Source organism: Garra rufa, chromosome 20 (genome assembly GCF_049309525.1).
Source record: "Garra rufa chromosome 20, GarRuf1.0, whole genome shotgun sequence".
Lineage (NCBI taxonomy): Eukaryota > Metazoa > Chordata > Actinopteri > Cypriniformes > Cyprinidae > Garra > Garra rufa.
In genome coordinates, this window is record NC_133380.1 from 10238668 (window position 1) to 10258382 (window position 19715).

A 19715-nucleotide genomic window follows, 5' to 3' on the forward strand; every position below is an offset into this window, starting at 1 on the left:
GATTTTTCAAGTGCATGATTTTAAAATCAAGCACGTTTATGCACTTTTTGCATGACAATTAAACACATTTGACATATTTTACATTAATGAAATGTCATCTAAAAAAGATAAAAGCCAGTTTGTTAGATATTTCTGCATTGAGCCATTTTTATGTGCATGATTTTGAAATGGAGCACTTTTGCCATTAGAGTTGAACACATTTTACATTAATGAAATATGTCATCTTAAAAGATAAATGAAATAAAATCAAATTTCAATTTTAAAGATTTGTATGCATTGTGCCATTTTCATCTGCATTACAATTAAAAGTTATCCAAATGTTAAATAAAATTTGATTTAAATAAAATTATTTTTCTGCATTGTGCATTGAACCATTTTCATGTGCATTTAATTAAGCATATTTTACATTACAATTAAATACATTTTACATTAATGAAATGTGTAATTTACAGTAAACAATTTGCAAACAAATTTTTTTTGCATAGTGCTATTTTCATTTGTATGATTTTAAAATTAAACACATTTAAGCACATTTTGCATTACAAATAAACACATTTTACATTAATAGAATATGTGATCAAAAAGATAAATTAAATCAAATTTGCAAACAAAATTGTGCTATTTTCATGTGTTTAATGCATTGTGCCATTTTCATGTGCATGATTTCAAAATTAAGCATATTTTGCATGATAATTAAATACATTTTACAGTGAAATGTCATCTAAAAAGATAATTGAAATACAATAAAATTTGCCAACTTCAATGTTTTTCTGCATTGTGCCATGATTTTAATGAAGTATGTCATCTAAAAAGATTTTCAGAATTTTTTATGAGCATGTCACAATTACTTTTTTTGTTGCATAAATTAAATATTTTATATTTGCATAATTAAAATAATATTTTACAAATGTATTTTTTATGAAATTTTATTAAAAATACATTACAGTGTGGAAAAGGGAGAATATATCTTTAATTGTCATGAAAGTAATTAATAAAAAAATAAAAAAATAAATAAAACCTTAATGGCTATTAATATATTTTTCAATATATACAAAACACTTTTTTCTTTGGATTTAAGGGTTAATTATAACCTGAACATGTCTTAGCATTTCTCATGAGATTCACAAATACTGAATATGTTCAGGTTTCGCCCACAATCTCCAGATTCCTGCAGTCTGCTGTAACTTAAGGGGAATTAGTTTACTAGTTTACAATAGTTTTGGGTCACACCAAAGATTTACCCAAGGGATTTACAAAGCTTTTAGCATGATTAGTTTTCAAAGGGCCTCAATCTAATAGTGTGAACATTTTCAAAGCATCTACATTCCTACAAGCGCTAAGAAACTAGATCCCACTGTGGAAGAATGGGGAGGAATCTAATACAGTACCGCATGTCCAAGTACTTACAATGATTTTCGGCGTTGAGCGCATAGGTTCCTCTTCCTTGGGAACAATGCGGATGTAAAACACGGCCGGAAATATAAAGATGAGGCACGGCGCGGACGTGGCACCTACAGAACATTAAACACATGTACACACTTACATACTGTAAACCTAAACCTCCACAATTTAGTAACATCATGCCTCAGGACTAAATCTTGAGCTAAAGCTATTCAAGTTACGTAAGCCATAGTTATTGAGAGATTTCTCATGGTGGTCAGGCCAAAAGAACAATAGTGTCCATTCTTCTCTGAGGTAGGTAAAACTCACAAGCAGTGGAGAAACAATTAGTGTTATCGAGTTAAGTGTGAGACCAGGAGAAACTGTAATATAATTAAAGGAAAAGCAAAATGGGACTTGCTGATAATTATATACACATTCCAAAGGCGATTAATTATGCTGTTGGTGATGGATTTATGCACGGCTGGAACTGTTCGTACAGTATTATAGTCTAAGACTGAGACACTGAATAGCAGCTATGAGGTCCTTGATGAAACGATTATTGCGCCCCATTCTGCCCCCTTTCCAGCGGTGTGCTTTTGCTCCTCCATAAAAGCCTAATTTCACATGCAAATCAGCAAAATCACTTGCTTGAGTTATCAATGTTTCTTTGAACTTGCGCTGTTCTGAGTTTTCTGTGTTTTTGAGGAAAACATTTCAGGATTTTTCTCCATATAGTGGACTTCTATAGTGCCCCTGAGTTTCAGCTTCCAAAACGCAGTTTTAATGCAGCTTCAAAGGGCTCTAAACGATCCCAGCCAAGAAAGAAGGGTCTTATCTATTTTCTAAAAAAAAATGGACAATTTATATACTTTTTAACCTTAAATCCTCGTCTTGTCTAGCTCTGCGTGAACCAGAGGTTCAAGACAGTTAGAGCAGGTCGAAAAACTCCCATCACATTTGCTCCTCCCACATCAAAATCGTACTACATCTCTGCAGATATACCGACCCAGTGTTTACAAAGTGTACATGCATAGACGATTTTGAAGTTGGAGGAGAAAAATAGGAGTATTCCGACATACCCTAACTGTCTTGAACTGGAATACACAGAGTTCATGCAGAGCTAGACAAGACGAGTGTTTGAGGTTATAAAGTATACAAATTGTTAATATTTTTAGAAAAATCGATCGTTTTGCTAGATAAGACCCTTCTTCCTTGGCTGGGATCATTTAGAGCCCTTTGAAGCTGCATTAAAACTGCATTTTGAAAGTTCAAACTCGGGGGCACCATAGAAGTCCACTATATGGAGAGAAATCCTGAAATGTTTTCCTCAAAAAACATAATTTCTTTACGACCGAAGAAAGAAAGGCATAAAAATCTTGAATGATAAGGGGGTGAGTAAATTATCTGTACATTTTTTTTGTTCTGGAAGTGAACTTCTCCTTTAAGGACACTGTACACTGCTCTCACACTCTTTTCACACCAATGAAACTACCAAACAAAGAAAGAAGGAAAGAAAGCAAGCACCAAACCCACCGATGACCCCGAAGATGCCCAGGATGTTTGGAGCGAAGATGACCAGTAAGTTGATGAGGGTGAGGAGGGTGACAGCTATGGCGATGTGACGTGGCCACCAGAAGGTTTTGTTTGGAAAGAACAACTGCTGAATTGCTCTCCTTACCTGAGAAAGGACATCAGAAGGCAAAGCATTGAAATCAGAAACTGAAATACTGCCTGTCATTCAATCCTGACTCCTCTGAGAAAGTTGTAACTTGATAAGATGTAGTTTATTTAAAAGTGTAAAGTTTTAAAGTAGTGTGTGTGTGTGTGTGTGTGTGTGTGTGTGTGTGTGTGTGTGTGTGTGTGTGTGTGTGTGTGTGTGTGTACCTGGTATTCATCACGTTATGGGGACCAAATGTCCCCACAAGGATAGGAATACCAGTAGATTTTGACCTTGTGGGGACATTTCTCAGGTCCCCATGAGGAAACAGGCTTATAAATCATGCACAATGAGTTTTTTTGAGGAAGTAAAGGTGTGCACAATCTCCTGTGAGGGCTAGGTTTAGGTGTAGGGTAGGTGTAGGGCGATAGAAAGTACGGTTTGTACAGTATAAAAACCATTACGCCTATGGAATGTCCCCATAAAACATGTAAACCCAACATGTGTGTGTGTGTGTGTGTGTGTGTGTGTGTGTGTGTGTGTGTGTGTGTGTGTGTGTGTGTGTGAAACTCACAGGAAACAGCACGATGGGTACAGTGAGTGTGACGGCAGTCAGCACAGCCAGACGAACGCACAGGATGAGTGTGTCGTATGGGTCGATCCGACTGTAGGTGTGCAGCAGCTCAGCTTCTACCTTATCTACACACAAATTCAATCATTGAAATGTAATATTAATTGAAATGTAATTGAAAATTAAAAATGATCAGTAGTTCTCAGACTTTTTCAGGTGACCATTTAAAGAAAAACAATTGTGGACCACCTAACAACCCAAATCTTGAAGAAAACCACAAAATAATCTCACTTTTAATAAATCTTGCAATTTTTTAAACTTAAATAGTGAAACTTTCAGGTATTAAACCTAAATTAGTCAATTGTTTCCTAGCAAAGAAGTTGGATTAAAATGAATAAGTTATTGCGCTGAGAAAACAGAAATGTTAACAGAAATTAACTAGTTAATTCAGTATAATTCAATGACTTTTTGTCATTTATATCTATTTTTAATATTTTTTGCACATTTTTATACTTTATACTTTATATATAATACTATATTCAGCAAGGACAATAATTGATGCAATTAAACGGAACTGTTACAAAAAAATTATATTTCAAATAATTTTTTTTTTACTTTTGTATTTGTCAAATAGTTCTGAAAAAAAAAGATTTACAGTTTTAAATATATAAATATTATGACATACATATACACTGCTGTTTTTTTAAAGATGTCTCTTATGCTCATCAAGGCAGCATTTATTTGATCAAAAATACAGCAAAACAGTAATATTGTGAATTATTATTGCAATTTAAAATACCAATTTTCTATTTCAATGTACTTTAAAATATAATTTATTCATGTGATGCAAAGCTCAATTTTCAGCATGACACCTCAGAAATAATCCTTTAGAAATCATTGTAATATGCTGATTTGTTTGTAAATGGTTGTGCTGATCAATACTTTTTGGAACCTGTGATACTCTTTTAGGATACTTTGATGAATTAAAAGTTAAAAAGAACAACATTTATTCAAAATAGAAATCTTTTCTAACAATATAAGTCTTTAATGTCACTTTTGAATGGTAGTGTATATTGTTACAATAGATTTATATTGTAAATAAATGCTTTTCCTTTGAACATTTTTTCTTTAAAGAATCCTGAAAAATCACAAAAACAAATATTAAAAAAAGCACCACAGCTGTTTCCAACATTGATAATAAATTAGCATAGAATTAGAATAGCTTTGTATCACAAGAATAAATTCTATTTTAAAGTATATCAAAATAGAAAACCACTATTTTAAATTGCAATTATATTTCACAATATTACTGTTTTTTTCTGTATTTTTAATCAAATCAATGCATCATTGATAAGCAGAAAAGGCTTCATTAAAAACATTAAAAATCTTGCAGATCCCAAACTTTTGAATGGCAGTGTATGTGTATATCAAATATTAAACATAATAATTAAATATTAAGCAGCAGAAACATTTTTAACAGTAATAATGATTAAAAAAAGTGCTTCTTAGTATTATAATGATTTCTGAAGGACTGAAGACTGGAGTAATGATGCTAAAAAATTCAAATTCTTTGTATCATCAAATGCTACCTTGGTAAGTATAAGATACTTCCTCACCTTTTGAACTGATTTTCCTTGACCACAGTTTGAGAACCACTGCATTAGATTATTCTTTCTCCTGTTTACAGTGGTAATGTGTTTTTATTCATGCACAATGGCCACCAGATGGAGTGCTAATACTACTTCAACATGACCTTGCATTCAAAGCTGATTTGTTGAAACAGATGCTTAGATCTGTGACATCAGCAAACACATGCTGACAGCTAAGCAGGTCTCAATCTGTCCTTACACTTCAGAAGCTCTGAAACATGAAGGTGAATTTTAAAACCCTGCACATAAAATAAGCAAATAAACTCTTTTCTGCCTCTTTACCGCTGCAGTCTCACTGATCTCAGCTGGCCTCTGACATCTCAACTTGAATGACCACTCAGCACATCCATCCTGACAGCTCTCACCTCCTCTTTCTCCTCAACAAAACCTCCTCCACTCTCTCCATCTCAGTTGAGTCACACTGCTGTCTCGTCCTGATGTGTAAAAGAGCAGGGAGTTGTCCTGAACGACCAAATGATCTTCAGCAATTGTGGCACTAGCATTCCCTGCTGCTTCATGCTCAGTTACATACAGCATTTCAGCCTTGCTCTTCATTCCTGGCACTAGATCATTTATTCTGCATTAGCCGTCTAAGCAAGTCCAAAATCAGACTCTGATGTTATCTTTGGCCTACGATATAGTCAACAGAATGACCAAAATCAAACATGAAATGTTTGGAGACTTGGAAACAGTTGGGGACTTAATGCCTCTTTATTGGCACAGTATCTGCAGTATCTTTTGATTGGTATTCTTAGAGAATGTTCACACAGGACATGTTTTTCTATGTTCTATTTGCAGCCATTTTGAATTTTTGGATTATGTACACATGCATTTTAAGATAACAGTTTAGAATAGTGCAGTGCATTCTGTTCCCTTCCTATCTGCTACATCTACAGTTGAGGTCAAGAGTTTACATACACCTTGCAGAATCTGCAAAATGTTTATTATTTTACCAAAGTAAGAGAGATCATACAAAATGCATGTTATTTTTTATTTAGTACTGACCTGAATAAGATATTTCACCAAGATAATTGTAATTCTTCAGAAAAATCCTTCACGTCCCACGAATTCTTTGGTTTTTCAGCATTTTTGTGTATTTCAACCCTTTCTAACAATGACTGTATGATTTTGAGATCCATCTTTTCACACTGAGGACAACCGAGGGACTCATATGCAACTATTACAGAAGGTTCAAACACTCACTGATGCTCCAGAAGGAAAACGATGCATAAAGAGCTGGGGGTGAAAACTTTTGAACCGAATGAAGATGTGTACATTTTTCTTATTTTGCCTAAATATATATATTTTTTTCATTTAGTACTGCCCTTCAGAAGCTACAGAAGGTTCCCAGAAGACATAATACGTTAAATTATGTCTTCTGGGACTTAATTCAGTGAGTGTTTGAACCTGGTAAGGGTTGGTAAGGGTTCAAATACACAGAAATGCTGAAAAAACAAAACATTTTGTGGGCCCTGAAGGATTTATCTGAGAACAGCAGGCAGTTTAACTGTTCAGGACAAACAAGGGACTCATGAACAACTATCACTAAAAAAAACAAACACACACACACACACACACACACACACAGCTGTGGATCATTCAGGTAACAGCACAGTTTTAAGAATCAAGGGTAAACTTTTGAACTGGGTCTTTTTTATAAATTCAACTGTTATTTTCTCTTGTGGACTATATGTCATAACATAACATCTTTTATGTGAAATGTCTTACTCAGGTCAGTACTAAATAAAAAAAATAACATGCATTTTGTATGATCCCTCCTATTTAGGTAAAATAATTTAGCAGATTCGGCAAGGTGTACATAAACTTTTGACCTCAACTGTATTTATGGCTTAGTATGTTTCATAATTTTCCTACAAGCTGACTAATATTTTTATTTCCACGCGTTGCTGTCTCTCATTTTTTATCTTTGTTGAGGAACTATCACTAAATGCATGAAGAAAGAATGCAAATATTGTAAGGAGTGATGATGATAATAGGCCTCACCAATGAAGGTCAGATATCCGAAAAGAGCAGCCAAGAGGTACATGACGTACATGACTCCAATGGAGATGTTGGAGACGTGTTGCATCTTTGTTTTTGTGGGGCTGAAATCACAATATAAGGATATGACAAAAAAATAGTCACAGACTAATGCATACTCATACCCAAAATGTCATTTCATGCAGTGAAAACACATTTCAGTCTCTGTGATATGGTTATAAGGTAGAAATATTAATATTAATTGCCCATTTTGTCATTTTAAAATCTGTTTTTGTATGTACTAAAAGAAATACTATGGGTTTTGTGGCATAATGTTGATTACCACCAAAAATTGTTTTAACTTGTTACTTGTTTTCTTATAAAAAAGCAAAAATCGAGGCACTAACTGTTTAAAAGTTAAGTCAATAAGGCTTTAAATGTTTTAAAAGAAGTCTCTTATGCTCACCAAGTCTACATTTATTTAAAATACAGAAAAACAATAATATTATGAAATATTATTACAATTTAAAAGTTTCTCTTGTGGATCATTCAGGTAACAACACAGTATTAAGAATAATTTTTTTTAAATTCAACTATTATTTATTCTCATGGACTATATGTAAACATTTTTTTCGTGAATCTTCTTCAGGTCAGTACTAAATAAAAAATAACATGCATTTCATATGATCTCTCTTATTTTGGTAAAATGATTAACATTTTGCAGATTCTGCAAGGTGTATGTAAACTTTTGACTAACTATGTTATGTATACACAAACTTTTATTTTGAATGCGATTAATCGCGATTAATCGATTTGACAGCACTCATTTTAGCAGATCATTCCCCATTTACTTTCATTGGAAGTGCCTCACCATAATCAAGATTTGCTTTTTTTAATGAATATTATGAAAAAGTATACCACAGGTACTGTCGGTCGGCCTTAACTTGTATTGAACCCATAATATTCCTTGAAAGCCTGTGAGTAAATATGTTCATTCCAGACTGGTTAAACCACAACTTTCTGGACAGTGAAGCAGATGGGCAAACGCGCACAGTGCAATAGCATCCATATGCACAACGTGACTCATCTGTGATTCGAGACCTGCGAAAGAAATTGCCACCTACTTGCGCAGCTCGGTGTAAATTGGCAGCACCTCGGGGTGGCACACGAACGCGAACGCCAGGATGGGAACCGTGTAGGCCGTCTAAAAAACAGACCAGACCACGTCACGTCACCATGGATACAACAGCGGCAACCATAAACCCCAAACCCCACACTTTAAAGCCCATTAAACACTGTAGCACATTACAGAGAGCTAATTGTAGCTGTGATTAAGTCAGACTTGGACGGAGCTCATGCCTGGGCTCATTTAAAATGCCGGTCCTGGACTGAGCTGAAGACTCCTGACTACAGACTTTCACATTTATCAGTCTGGCAGTAAAGGACGTATTAAGGGAAAAATACAAAGTTTCATTCATGCAGTTTGAAAACTGATATGTAAATGGCTACTTAAGACCAAATATATGCGAGTCATGCAGTGGTTTATTGGAAAACAAAGTATGTGTCATTTGATTTGGCTTATAGTATTCTACACATGACTCACAATGTCACAGCCTGATTTTAGTACATTCATATTCTTAAGTATTCATTAGTTATTCATATACATATCATATACCTGTGAGTTGAGGTTAAAGAGGCGGGGAGTGCAGGCAGGGTCAGCCTCATGGGTCATCTCCACTCCTCCGGGGTCAGCCGCCACACTGGTGTTAAAGCCCAACACTGTCCTGTTATGGGAAAAGTCTTCGAAAGGACATTTCACCTGGAACTTCTTATAGATCACCTGGAGGGAAAACGAGAGATTGAGTAATTAACAAGTCTTGCATATTGCATAGGTTGTGCTGAGCTTGCTATTTGATTTTACAGGTTCATGTCATTGTTTAATCATTTTTCCCCTTAGGCTCCACTTATAGGTATTCGCAATCTTTTTTTCATGACAATTTCAAACTTGCTTTATATCCCTCATAATTATACGGGACATGTTTTTTAATCATAAAAAGCCTATTACAGTCTACTATTGTACATGCCTTCTGATTTCTGACTGAGATTTGATCTTTTGTACTTTTTTTAGTATAATTCTAAAAATGTCCCATTTCGGTTTTGGTGTCTTTTTGGTGTAAAAACACATTTTTATGAAGTACACTACCAGTCAAAAGTTTTTGAACAGTAAGATTCTTCTGCTCACCAAGCTTGCATTTATTTGATCCAAAGTACACCAAAAACAGTACAATTTTGTAATATTTTTACTATTTAAAATAACTGCTTTCTATTTGAATATATTTTAAAATGTAATTTATTTATATGATTTCAAAGCTGATTTTTCACATGACCCTTCATAAATCATTCTAATATTCCAATTTGCTGCTTAATTTTTTTTTAATTATTATTATTATTATTATTATTATGTTGAAAACAGAGTAGAATTTTTTCAGGTTTCTTTGATGTATAGAAAATTCAAAACCGCATTTATCTAAAATAAAAAACTTTTGTAACATTCTAAATGTCTTTATCAATTTTAAACAAAGCATCCTTGCTAAATAAAAGTATTAAGTATTTCTACATTTTCTTTCCCAAAATAAAAAAAATATTATACCTGACTCCAAGCTTTTGAATGGTATAGTGTATAATGTTACAAAAGCTTTTTATTTCAGATAAATGCTGATCTTTGGATCTTTATATTCATCAAAGAATCCTGAAAAAGATGTACTTAACTGTTATAATAATAATAATAATAAATGTTTCTTGAACAGCAAATCAGCATACTAGAATTATTTCTGAAGGATCATGTGACACTGAAGACTGGAGTAATGATGCGGAAAATGTAGCTTTGATCACAGGAATAAATTACATTTTAAAATATATAATAAAATATAAAATATATTTTAAATAGTAAAAATATTTCACAATATTACTGATTTTGCTGTACTTTAGATTAAATAAATTCAGGCTTTATGCGCAGAAAATAATTGTTTAAAAACATTACAAAAAACTTACTGTTCAAAAACTTTTGACTGGTAATGTTGATGTAAGCATATATTCAATATTGTTTGTAATATTTCAAAATAAGCACTTACTGGATTGAATCAACCTTGGTTTATTCGATTATCCATATAATATAATTTTAATGTTGAAATGAGAGTATCAAATATGATACATCAGGCTTTTGGGAAACTTTTATTTGTTTATCTCTCAATAATCATCGTATTACATTGCATTATGTTTTGCCCCACATTAAAAAAAAACCCTAAAGATCTTTGTATGCTCATAAAACTAAGCATTCAAATATCATCTTACTAAGACATATTACTGATAAAACTGATATTTATATGTATTTTATGTTAGTGGTTTGTTTTTTCCTCTTTGTGTTGAGCTCCATATTCTCCGATATCATACTATATGAGCCATAAAAGCCTGATGTATTAAAAAAAAAACTTTTTAAAAATATTTAGACTAAAAGTTACAAAAAAACGTCCATTTTAAAAAGAAAGTAGATTTTTCTGACTATTATTTTATATGCCAAGACGTCAAATATGTATTGTTATAAATGTAGGTAGTCATTTGTTTACTGCTTAGTTTTAAAAGATTTAGGAGTTCTGAAAATTACATCAAGCCAGGGTCAGAAATTAACGAGGGCTTGTGGCAAAAATGTCATCAAAATGAACAAAAGTTCCCCTCAAATTCCCCTTATATATTATACTGTTTTGCTGTTGTTTAAACATGGTTCCTCATGGTATGACCCTTAATCTTGAAAGGCACACATCACTGCTTTATAATGTTATTCAGTGTCACATAACCAGTCAGATGAGAGAGAGACTATTCTGAGGTGGCTCTGTTGCCATTGTTTCTTTTCTTTGGTTTCTTTTTCACAGCAGGGATGATGACTCAAGAGAAGAAGAAAGAAGGCAATGTTATCGTATTCAGACAGGACCAAGGTGTAAAAACTGGATGGTTTAATAAATCCAGCTTGAAGATGTGACAAAGCCAATGCCACACTCACACACCAACATGAGGACAGAGAGAGCGAGAGCCGTGTGCAAAGATTAAAGCTGCCCTCCAAAAGTAGGTCAGTGAGGTGCACCAAACACAACCCCACTCTAAAAATACAAGACACTCTCACACAACATCACACGCTGATCCTGCTGGTGGAAAACATAAGCACATCCCCAAATCCCCCAGTCTACTAGAAGATTTATAAACTGCTAATTGGAACTGTATCAAGATTAAATATTAATTTTCACGCTCTCAGCACATTATTCAAAGACAAATTTCAAAATAGCAGACTACTGCTTCGTGATAGGAATACTAAGCAGCACATGGCAACTCAATGAAATGTATCTAAAGGGAGAGTTCACACAAAAATGAAAGTTCTGTCATCATTTACTTGCTCATGTTCTTTCAAATCTGAATGACGTCTTTGGTGGAACACAAAACAACATGAATTTCAGCAATATTGCACAATCATGAGTGATTTTGTTCAGATTATTATACAACAGTTATATAAGGAAGAAGGTAATATTGAGCAACTTACATTTTAGACACAATATTGACAGTTACTTTGTCAGTTGTTGCTCCACCAACGAAAATACACTACCAGTCAAAAGTTTTTGAACAGTAGGATTTTAATGTTTTTTAAAGAAGTCTCTTCTGCTCACCAGGCCTGCATTTATTTGATCCAAAGTACAGCAAAACAGTAAAATTGTGAACTATTTAAAATAAATGTTTTCTATTTGAATATATTTTAAAATGCAATTTATTCCTGTGATCAAAGCTACATTTTTATCAGGATTGTTTGATGAATAGAAAGATCCAAACATCAGCGTTTATCTGAAATAAAAAGCTTTTGTAACATTATACAATGTACCATTCAAAAGTTTGAAATCAGTAGATTTTTTGGGGGAGAAGTGGGGTTATAGAAATTAATATTTTACTTTACTTTATCAAGGATGCTTTAAGTTGATCAAAAGTGATGATAAAGACATTTATAATGTTACAAAAGATTTCTATTTCAGATGAACTTTGTTTTTTTTTTGAACTTCCTATTCATTAAAGAAACCTAAAAACATTCTACTCAGCTGTTTTCAACATATTAATAATAATACATGTTTTTTTGCAGCAAATCAGAATATTAGAATGATTTCTGAAGGATCATGTGTCTGAAATAATGATGCTAAAAATGCAGCTTTAAAATCACTGGAATAAATTACATTTTAAAATATATTTAAACAGAAAACTTTTTTTTAAATAGTAAGAATATTTCAAAATTTGACAGTTTTTTTCCTGTACTTTGGATGAAATAAATGCAAAAAAAATCTCACTGTTCAAAAACTTTTGACTGGTAGTGTAGTTCCACACAAAGCCATGCTAGAATTGAAATTTGCTGAGCAACACACATTAATGGAGTTTTGAATGCATCAGAGTATTGAACGAATCATTTAGAACAAACCGTTTTCATTTTTAGGTGAACTTTTCCAATTATGAGAGTAACAAACATACCGAAATAAGGAAGAAGACCATACAGCTGAGAGAGAAACCGCTGGTGTAGCCCAGGTACCCTGAAACACAATTACCCACAACACCTGGTTAATACTCTTACAATTCAATAAAACATGAATGCTAACATTTGACATTATTTAAATATGCAGACAGGAAGTTGTAAGCAGAACAAGGGGGGTGTGCAATTAGACATAATAATCAGAAGTTTGAGAACACTTACCGAGTTGCTTCATTAAAGCCAGTGGCAAGATGACAGTGCACGATACAAAGACGACCAGGTAGTTGCCGTTTAAATACCACTCCCTGCCAAACAAATCACAGAAGAAAGAAAAACACCAAAACTGAGTTACAAATGGTTTAAAACAACCTTTCGTCCACATTCGATAACTCCGTGTGAATATTTTTTTTTTACTCGATCTCATGACGAAAACGTACCTGTGGGAACTTTTACGCAAGATACAAAATACGTACCAATAAGTACATATGACTGCAGCTTCCAACAGAAATTAACACTAGAGGCTGCACTTGTAATCGTTGGACATTCCACATCAAATATGTCCCAAAACTTGTACATGGCAGTACATATTTCACGTCTTGCAAAAAAGTTTCAGATTTAGTCATGAGATCAGGTTAAAAAAAATTTTTTTTTCATCATGAGATCAGTTTGGAAAATGTATTTAAAACAGTGAGAAAGACGATAAGAATTGTATTTGTTTCTATTGTATGACAATGGAACATTACAACAAAACATTAAAATTAACAAAATGGTAAAAAAAAAGGAGACTTTTCATTCCATTTGTATATTTATGTCAGATAAAAATGAGGGTCAGATATTATTATTTCCAGCATTATCGTAACCTAAAACTAAAATGGTTAAACCGATTTTTTGTTAATTGAAATAAAACTAAAATAAATGACCAAAAAAAAAAAAAAACCTTAAGAATTAGAAATGTTTCTTTGGCAACGAACTAAAATAAGTTTAAGAGGTACTACTAAACCCAAAACCAAAATAAAAATAAAGCTAAATAGAAAAATGAAGGGGGAAAAAATAAAAATGACAAAAACTCAGAACAAAATTACTAAACCTTAAACAAAAATTTGCAAGATGAAAACAGAAAATATAAAAATAACAGCTAATCCAAAATATGAATAAATACAATATACAAAATACAAAAATAACGCTGATTCTTACAACTATTCATTGTTTTACTAGCATCTTTTATGGAAGAATTGTTTATTAATACTAATGCATTTTATTCACAGAACATTTCGGTTTTTTTAATCATATTGCTGTTGCTGCTGTTTTATAAATACAATCTGTGCTCTGTTACAGTGATTTTGTGACCATGCTTAAAGGAGAAATTCACTTCCAGAATGAAAATATAATTTACTAATCCCAATGTCATCCAATATATTCATGTCTTTCTTCAGTCGAAAAGAAATTACGTTTTTAGAGGAAAACATTCCAGGATTTTTCTCCATATAGTGGACTTCAATGGTGGCCAACAGGTTGAAGGTCCAAAGTGCAATTTCAGTGCAGCTTCAAAGGGCTCTACATGATCCTAGACGAAGAACAAGGGTCTTATCTAACAAAACGATCGGTCATTTTCTACAAAAAATACAAATGTATATACTTTTTAACCACAAACGCTCGTCTTGCACTAATTTGACCTCACGCATTACGTAATCACACACGTGACCTAGGCAGAAGTACCGAATCAGTATTTAGAAAGCGATCATGCAAAGAAAGTCAAACGCCCTTTACAAACAAAGATAAAACAACGATGTTGGATGATTTTAAAGCTGTAGGAGAAAATGAGATTGAGTTTTTTCGCCCTGCTTTTCCAACTCATTTGTGGCTGAAAGGAATAGAATTTTGTCTTTTTTCAGAAAATGACTGATTCTTTCGCTAGATAACACTCTTATTCCTCGGCTGGGATCGTGTGGAGCCCTTTTAAGCTGCATTGAAACTGCAATTTGGACCTTCAACCCGTTGGCCACCATTGAAGCCCATTATATAGAGAAAAATTCTGGAATGTTTTTCTTAAAAAAACGTAATTTCTTTGGGACTAAAGAAAGAGAGACATGAACATTTTGGATGACATGAGGGTGAGTAAATTATCAGGAAATTATCACTCCTGAGGTGAACTTCTCCTTTAAGGGAGTTCAGGCCAAAAAGCAACCATTAATTGTAACGAAACCACTTTATGGCTTGCAGTGGCTTACTGCTTTAACAAATATTGACCCATTTAACATATCCCTAGTGCATTTTCATATGAAGACAGGCGTTCTCTTATTAATTATCACAAATGCATTACATTTTCATAATAATAAACGACTGTTTACTACAGTATGTCCTTTGAATGGCTTACAGTGCAATGCGTAAATCACATTACTGAACAACACCAGGACAGGGAGGTGGTGATTATTTTGGGGGAGTGATGATCAGTGCACTTCCTTTTAAATGTTTCATGATGTGTGACTGAGCAGCTCTTTAGACCCAAACCCTTGTGCTCAATCACAGGCCAATTTAGAGGAAATCCTCTCTCTCTAACTCGTCCTAAAGCTGCTAATCTTGTTATTCTGCTCCCCATTAAGACCAAAAACATGGCATCTCTCAAAGAAGCTCTGAACAGCAAAGACTGAGAGACTTATTAAGGACGGCCTGTACCTTGCCCGGAAACTCAGCTTGATATGAGACAATAGAGCAACTCCATCAAGCCAAAGATGTTTAGTGGAGTGTGGATTTTATTAGGCTGAGATGTTGTGGTCTCAGTGAGGTTATCTCAGGAGGTCAAGCTAAACTGGAGGAGATGGTGCTAGACTCTGGTACTGGTTGGCTTAGATGTTCATTCTCTGCCACAGGAGTTTCACATGGGCAGTAGTGTGAGTCAGCCATTGAAAGGCTTGCCAACACTTGCCTGAACACTAACTTTCTCTCAACAGTTCTGCACCCCACTCACCCCTCCGTGTCTAGTCTGGATGAGGACATGTCTGGGTGCAGAACAAATGGGCACATTTACATGCACGCACTTAACCAACTTTCTTACCAAAGTGGCTTAAAATACAGCGTACAAATTGTGGCTTTGCCAAAGAGTAAGACAGGATAAAAAGAAAATAGCTGCTTTTACACATGCAACAGCTTTCCGTCTTTTATCTGCATTGCTGTTAAAAAAGTGTTCCAGTTGCTAACATAAATATCCTAACATAATCTAATTGGAAAGAAGTCATTTCAACTTTTCAAAACTTGTCTAGTTAAATATCACATACACTACCAGTCAAAAGTTTTTGAACTGTGAAATTATTTTTTTTTAAAGAAGTCTTTTCTGCTCACCAAGCCTGCATTTATTTGATCCAAAGTACAGAAAAAAACAGTAAAATTCTCAAATATATTTACTATTTAAAATAACTGTTTTCTATTTGAATATATTTTAAAATGCCATTTATTACTGTGATCAAAGCTAAATTTTAAGCATCATTACTCCAGTCTGAAATAATAAGCTTTTGTAACATTATACACTATAGCATTCAAAAACATTCAGTTTTTTGGGGAAAGAAATTCTAGAAATGAATACTTTTATTTAGCAAGGACGCTTTAAATTCCTAAAAAAAAAATCAGCTTTGAAATCACAGGAATAAATTACATTTAAAAATGTATTCAAACAGAAAACAGAGTAAAAAAATAGTAAAAATATTTCAAAATTCTTTGAATCAAATAAATGCAGGCTTGGTGAGCAGAAAAGACGTTTTTAAAAACATAAAAAATCTTTTGACTGGTAGTGTAACTTGAAAATTAAACTGAAATGGATTCAATTATTTTGATGATTTAAAATTATGGAAAAACATATGTTGCCTTATTGATCATATTGTTTCTTTATATTTATTTCTATAGTTCAAAAGGTTGTTTTTATACTTTCATTCAGTAAGGATGCATTAAACAGTAAAGTCATTTATAATATTAAATAAGATTTCTATTCTAAATAAATGCTGTTCTTTTCAAATTTCTATTAATCAAAGAATCCTGAAAAAAAATATTAAGCAGCACAACTGTTTTTACCATTGATAATAATACAAAATGTTTCTTAATCATTAAATCAGGAAATTAAAATGATTTCTAAAAGATCATGTGACACTGAAGACTGGAGTAATGATGCTGAAAATTCAGCTTTACATCTGTCACACCCCCGGACTTTCTTGTTGGTTTTTCCCATTTTCCCCCGCAGTTCTGAGTGTTTTTGGTTTCTCCCTTATTGTCTGCACCTGTGTTTGTAATTAGTCTATTTAAGGTGTGTGTTTTCCCAGTACTCTTGTCGGTCTTTAATGTTATATGGATGTTTTCCCCTGGTGTTCCTGTGTCTGCCTGTATTCCGTTGGATTTATTAAATATACGTCTTTTATTTACGTCGTTGTTCGTGTGTTCCTGCCTGCATCGTGACAACATCACAGGAATAAATTACATTTTAAAATATATTCAAATAGAAAACAATTATTTTAAATAGTAAAAATATTTCAGTTTTGCTTGCTTTCTTAAATGCATGCCTGGTGAGCAGAAGAGACTTCTTTAAAAAATATTAATGTGCCAGTCAAAAAAACATTTGACTGGTAGTGTATAATCACATTTTTTGACATATTTAGTCTTGCTGGCTGACATGTTTATCCTCAGTGTCTACAATGCCTAAGGTCATTTTCTAAAACTTTCCTACTGGTGTTAATTTACAGACTGTCACACATGTAGATTCATGGGCACTGCCTGCTAAAACCAAAATGAATAGTCACTGTTTACTGCGTCGTGATCCTCCCCTGCTCGCCTAGAGAGGTGAGGAATTCAAATGAGGCAGCCAAAGGTCGTTTCCGTGGAGTTTTTGAGGTGTCCTCCAGAGTGTGCGCACAGGCCTTCTGTCAGGCCGAGCTCCAGTCATCGCATCTGCAATCGGCTTGCGTCACGGACCGTCACACACACATACACACACATCTCCTTGGCCGGGCAACCGAGTGTTATAGTCAGGAGAGATCCGACCTTCACACGCACACAAACCGGTTCTCATCAGATCTAGTCCATCTATCATAGTTCTCCTCTAACACGCACACATTTTCTCACAATTGCGCTGGTGGATTTTACTGGGTGACTCAGAAATCCTCAGGGACCTATTGATCTGAGAGAAACTGCACAGCTCACACACAGACACAAATTGGCAGTAATCGTTGCCAGGGGCCAAACTGATGTGGTTGCTAGCATTAACACCCTCATGCCCACAATGAAAGGCTGGTATTTCGCAAAAAGAAAACCAAATGCCATTGAAAGAGCTATTTTTACAGTCTCCACTAATCAAAGAACCTTTTCACCTTTGGCTTTTCAGCATAGACATGCCTACACACTGCTCTCTGTCTCTCTTTCTTTTACCATTTATCTGTGTAAAGGGCATTTTTACTGCTGTCATGGAGCTCTGAGTTTTGTTTCGCATACACTACTGGTCCAGAGTTTGGAAGAAATAATTTATTTTAATGTAATTTTTAAGTCTCTTTTGCTCATCAAGGCTGCATTTATTTGATTAAAAGTGTAGTAAAAACAGTAATATTGTGAAATATTATTACAGTTTAGAAGAAACTGTTTTATTTGAATATATTTGAAAATGTAATTTATTCCTGTGAAGGCAAAGCTGAATTTTCAGCTTTGTCATCACAGGAATAAATTACATTTTCAAATATATTCAAATAGAAAACAGATCTTTTAAATTGTAAATTGTTTTAAATTGTTTCCTACTTTTTGTCTTGTTTCCAGCCAAAATATCTAAAAATTATACTACTGGTCAAAAGTTTTGGAATAATTAATTTATTATTTAAGGCTCTTATGCTCATCAAGGCTGCATTTATTTGATTAAAAGTGTAGTAAAAAAAAAACTGTAATATTGTGAAATATTATTACAGTTTAGAAGGAACTGTTTTATTTGAATATATTTTCAAATGTATTTTATTCCTGTGAAGGCAAAGCTGAATTTTCAGAAGCCATTACACCAGTCTTTAGTGTCACATGATCTTTTAGTAATCATATAACATCGCTGCTGAATTTTCAGCTTTGTCATCAAAGGAATAAATTACATTTTCAAATATATTCAAATAGAAAACAGATCTTTTAAATTGTACAAATATTTCACACTATTACAGTTTTAATGCATTCTGTAAAAACCTCTACACTGCAAAAAATGCTTTTCTTACTTAGATTTTTTTGTCTTGTTCCCAGCCAAAATATCGAAAAATTCTCAAATCAAGAATTTTCTTGTTTTCAGAAAAAACAAGTCAAAATTAGGTGCGTTTTTGCTTGAAACAGGCAAAATAATCTGCCAATGGTGTAAGAAAAATAATCTTGTTTTCTGTTTGAAATAAGATTTTTTTGCTTACCCCATTGGCAGATTATTTTGCTTGTTCTAATCAAAAACCCATTTAATTTTGACTTGCTTTTTCTGAAAACAAGAAAATACACTGCGAAAAATGGTTTTCTTAATTAGATTTTTTGTCTTGTTTCCAGCCAAAATATTGAAAAATTCTTGAATCAAGAAGGATCTTCTAGATGAGTAATTATTTACTTGTTTTCAGAAAAAAACAAGTCAAAATTAGGTGCGTTTTGCTTGAAACAAGCAAAATAATCTGCCAATGGGGTAAGAAAAATAATCTTGTTTTCTGTTTGAAATAAGATTTTTTTGTTTACCCCATTGGCAGATTATTTTGCTTGTTCTAATCAAAAACCCATTTAATTTTGACTTGCTTTTTCTGAAAACAAGAAAATACACTGCAAAAAATGCTTTTCTTACTTAGATTTTTTGTCCTGTTCCAGTCAAAATATCTTAAAATTCTTAAATCAAGAAGGATCTTCTAGACGAGTAATTATTTACTTGTTTTCAGAAAAAAAAAAAAAAAGTCAAAATTAGGT

At 33.3% G+C, this 19715-nt stretch overlaps 1 protein-coding gene across 2 annotated transcripts in view; it reads right to left on the reverse strand.

Annotated features, from left to right (window-relative positions):
• The window catches only part of slc38a3a (solute carrier family 38 member 3a), a 75832-nt gene that overhangs the window by 5252 nt on the left and 50865 nt on the right, over positions 1-19715 (reverse strand). For both annotated transcript variants that reach the window (XM_073825448.1, XM_073825449.1), the window contains 8 exons: positions 13011-13093; positions 12791-12849; positions 8916-9080; positions 8365-8444; positions 7265-7365; positions 3615-3739; positions 2917-3061; positions 1408-1511 (listed from right to left, as the gene is read on the reverse strand). In XM_073825448.1, the coding sequence (XP_073681549.1) occupies positions 1408-1511; positions 2917-3061; positions 3615-3739; positions 7265-7365; positions 8365-8444; positions 8916-9080; positions 12791-12849; positions 13011-13093 (862 nt within the window). The remainder of the gene's footprint in view (positions 1-1407; positions 1512-2916; positions 3062-3614; positions 3740-7264; positions 7366-8364; positions 8445-8915; positions 9081-12790; positions 12850-13010; positions 13094-19715) is intronic.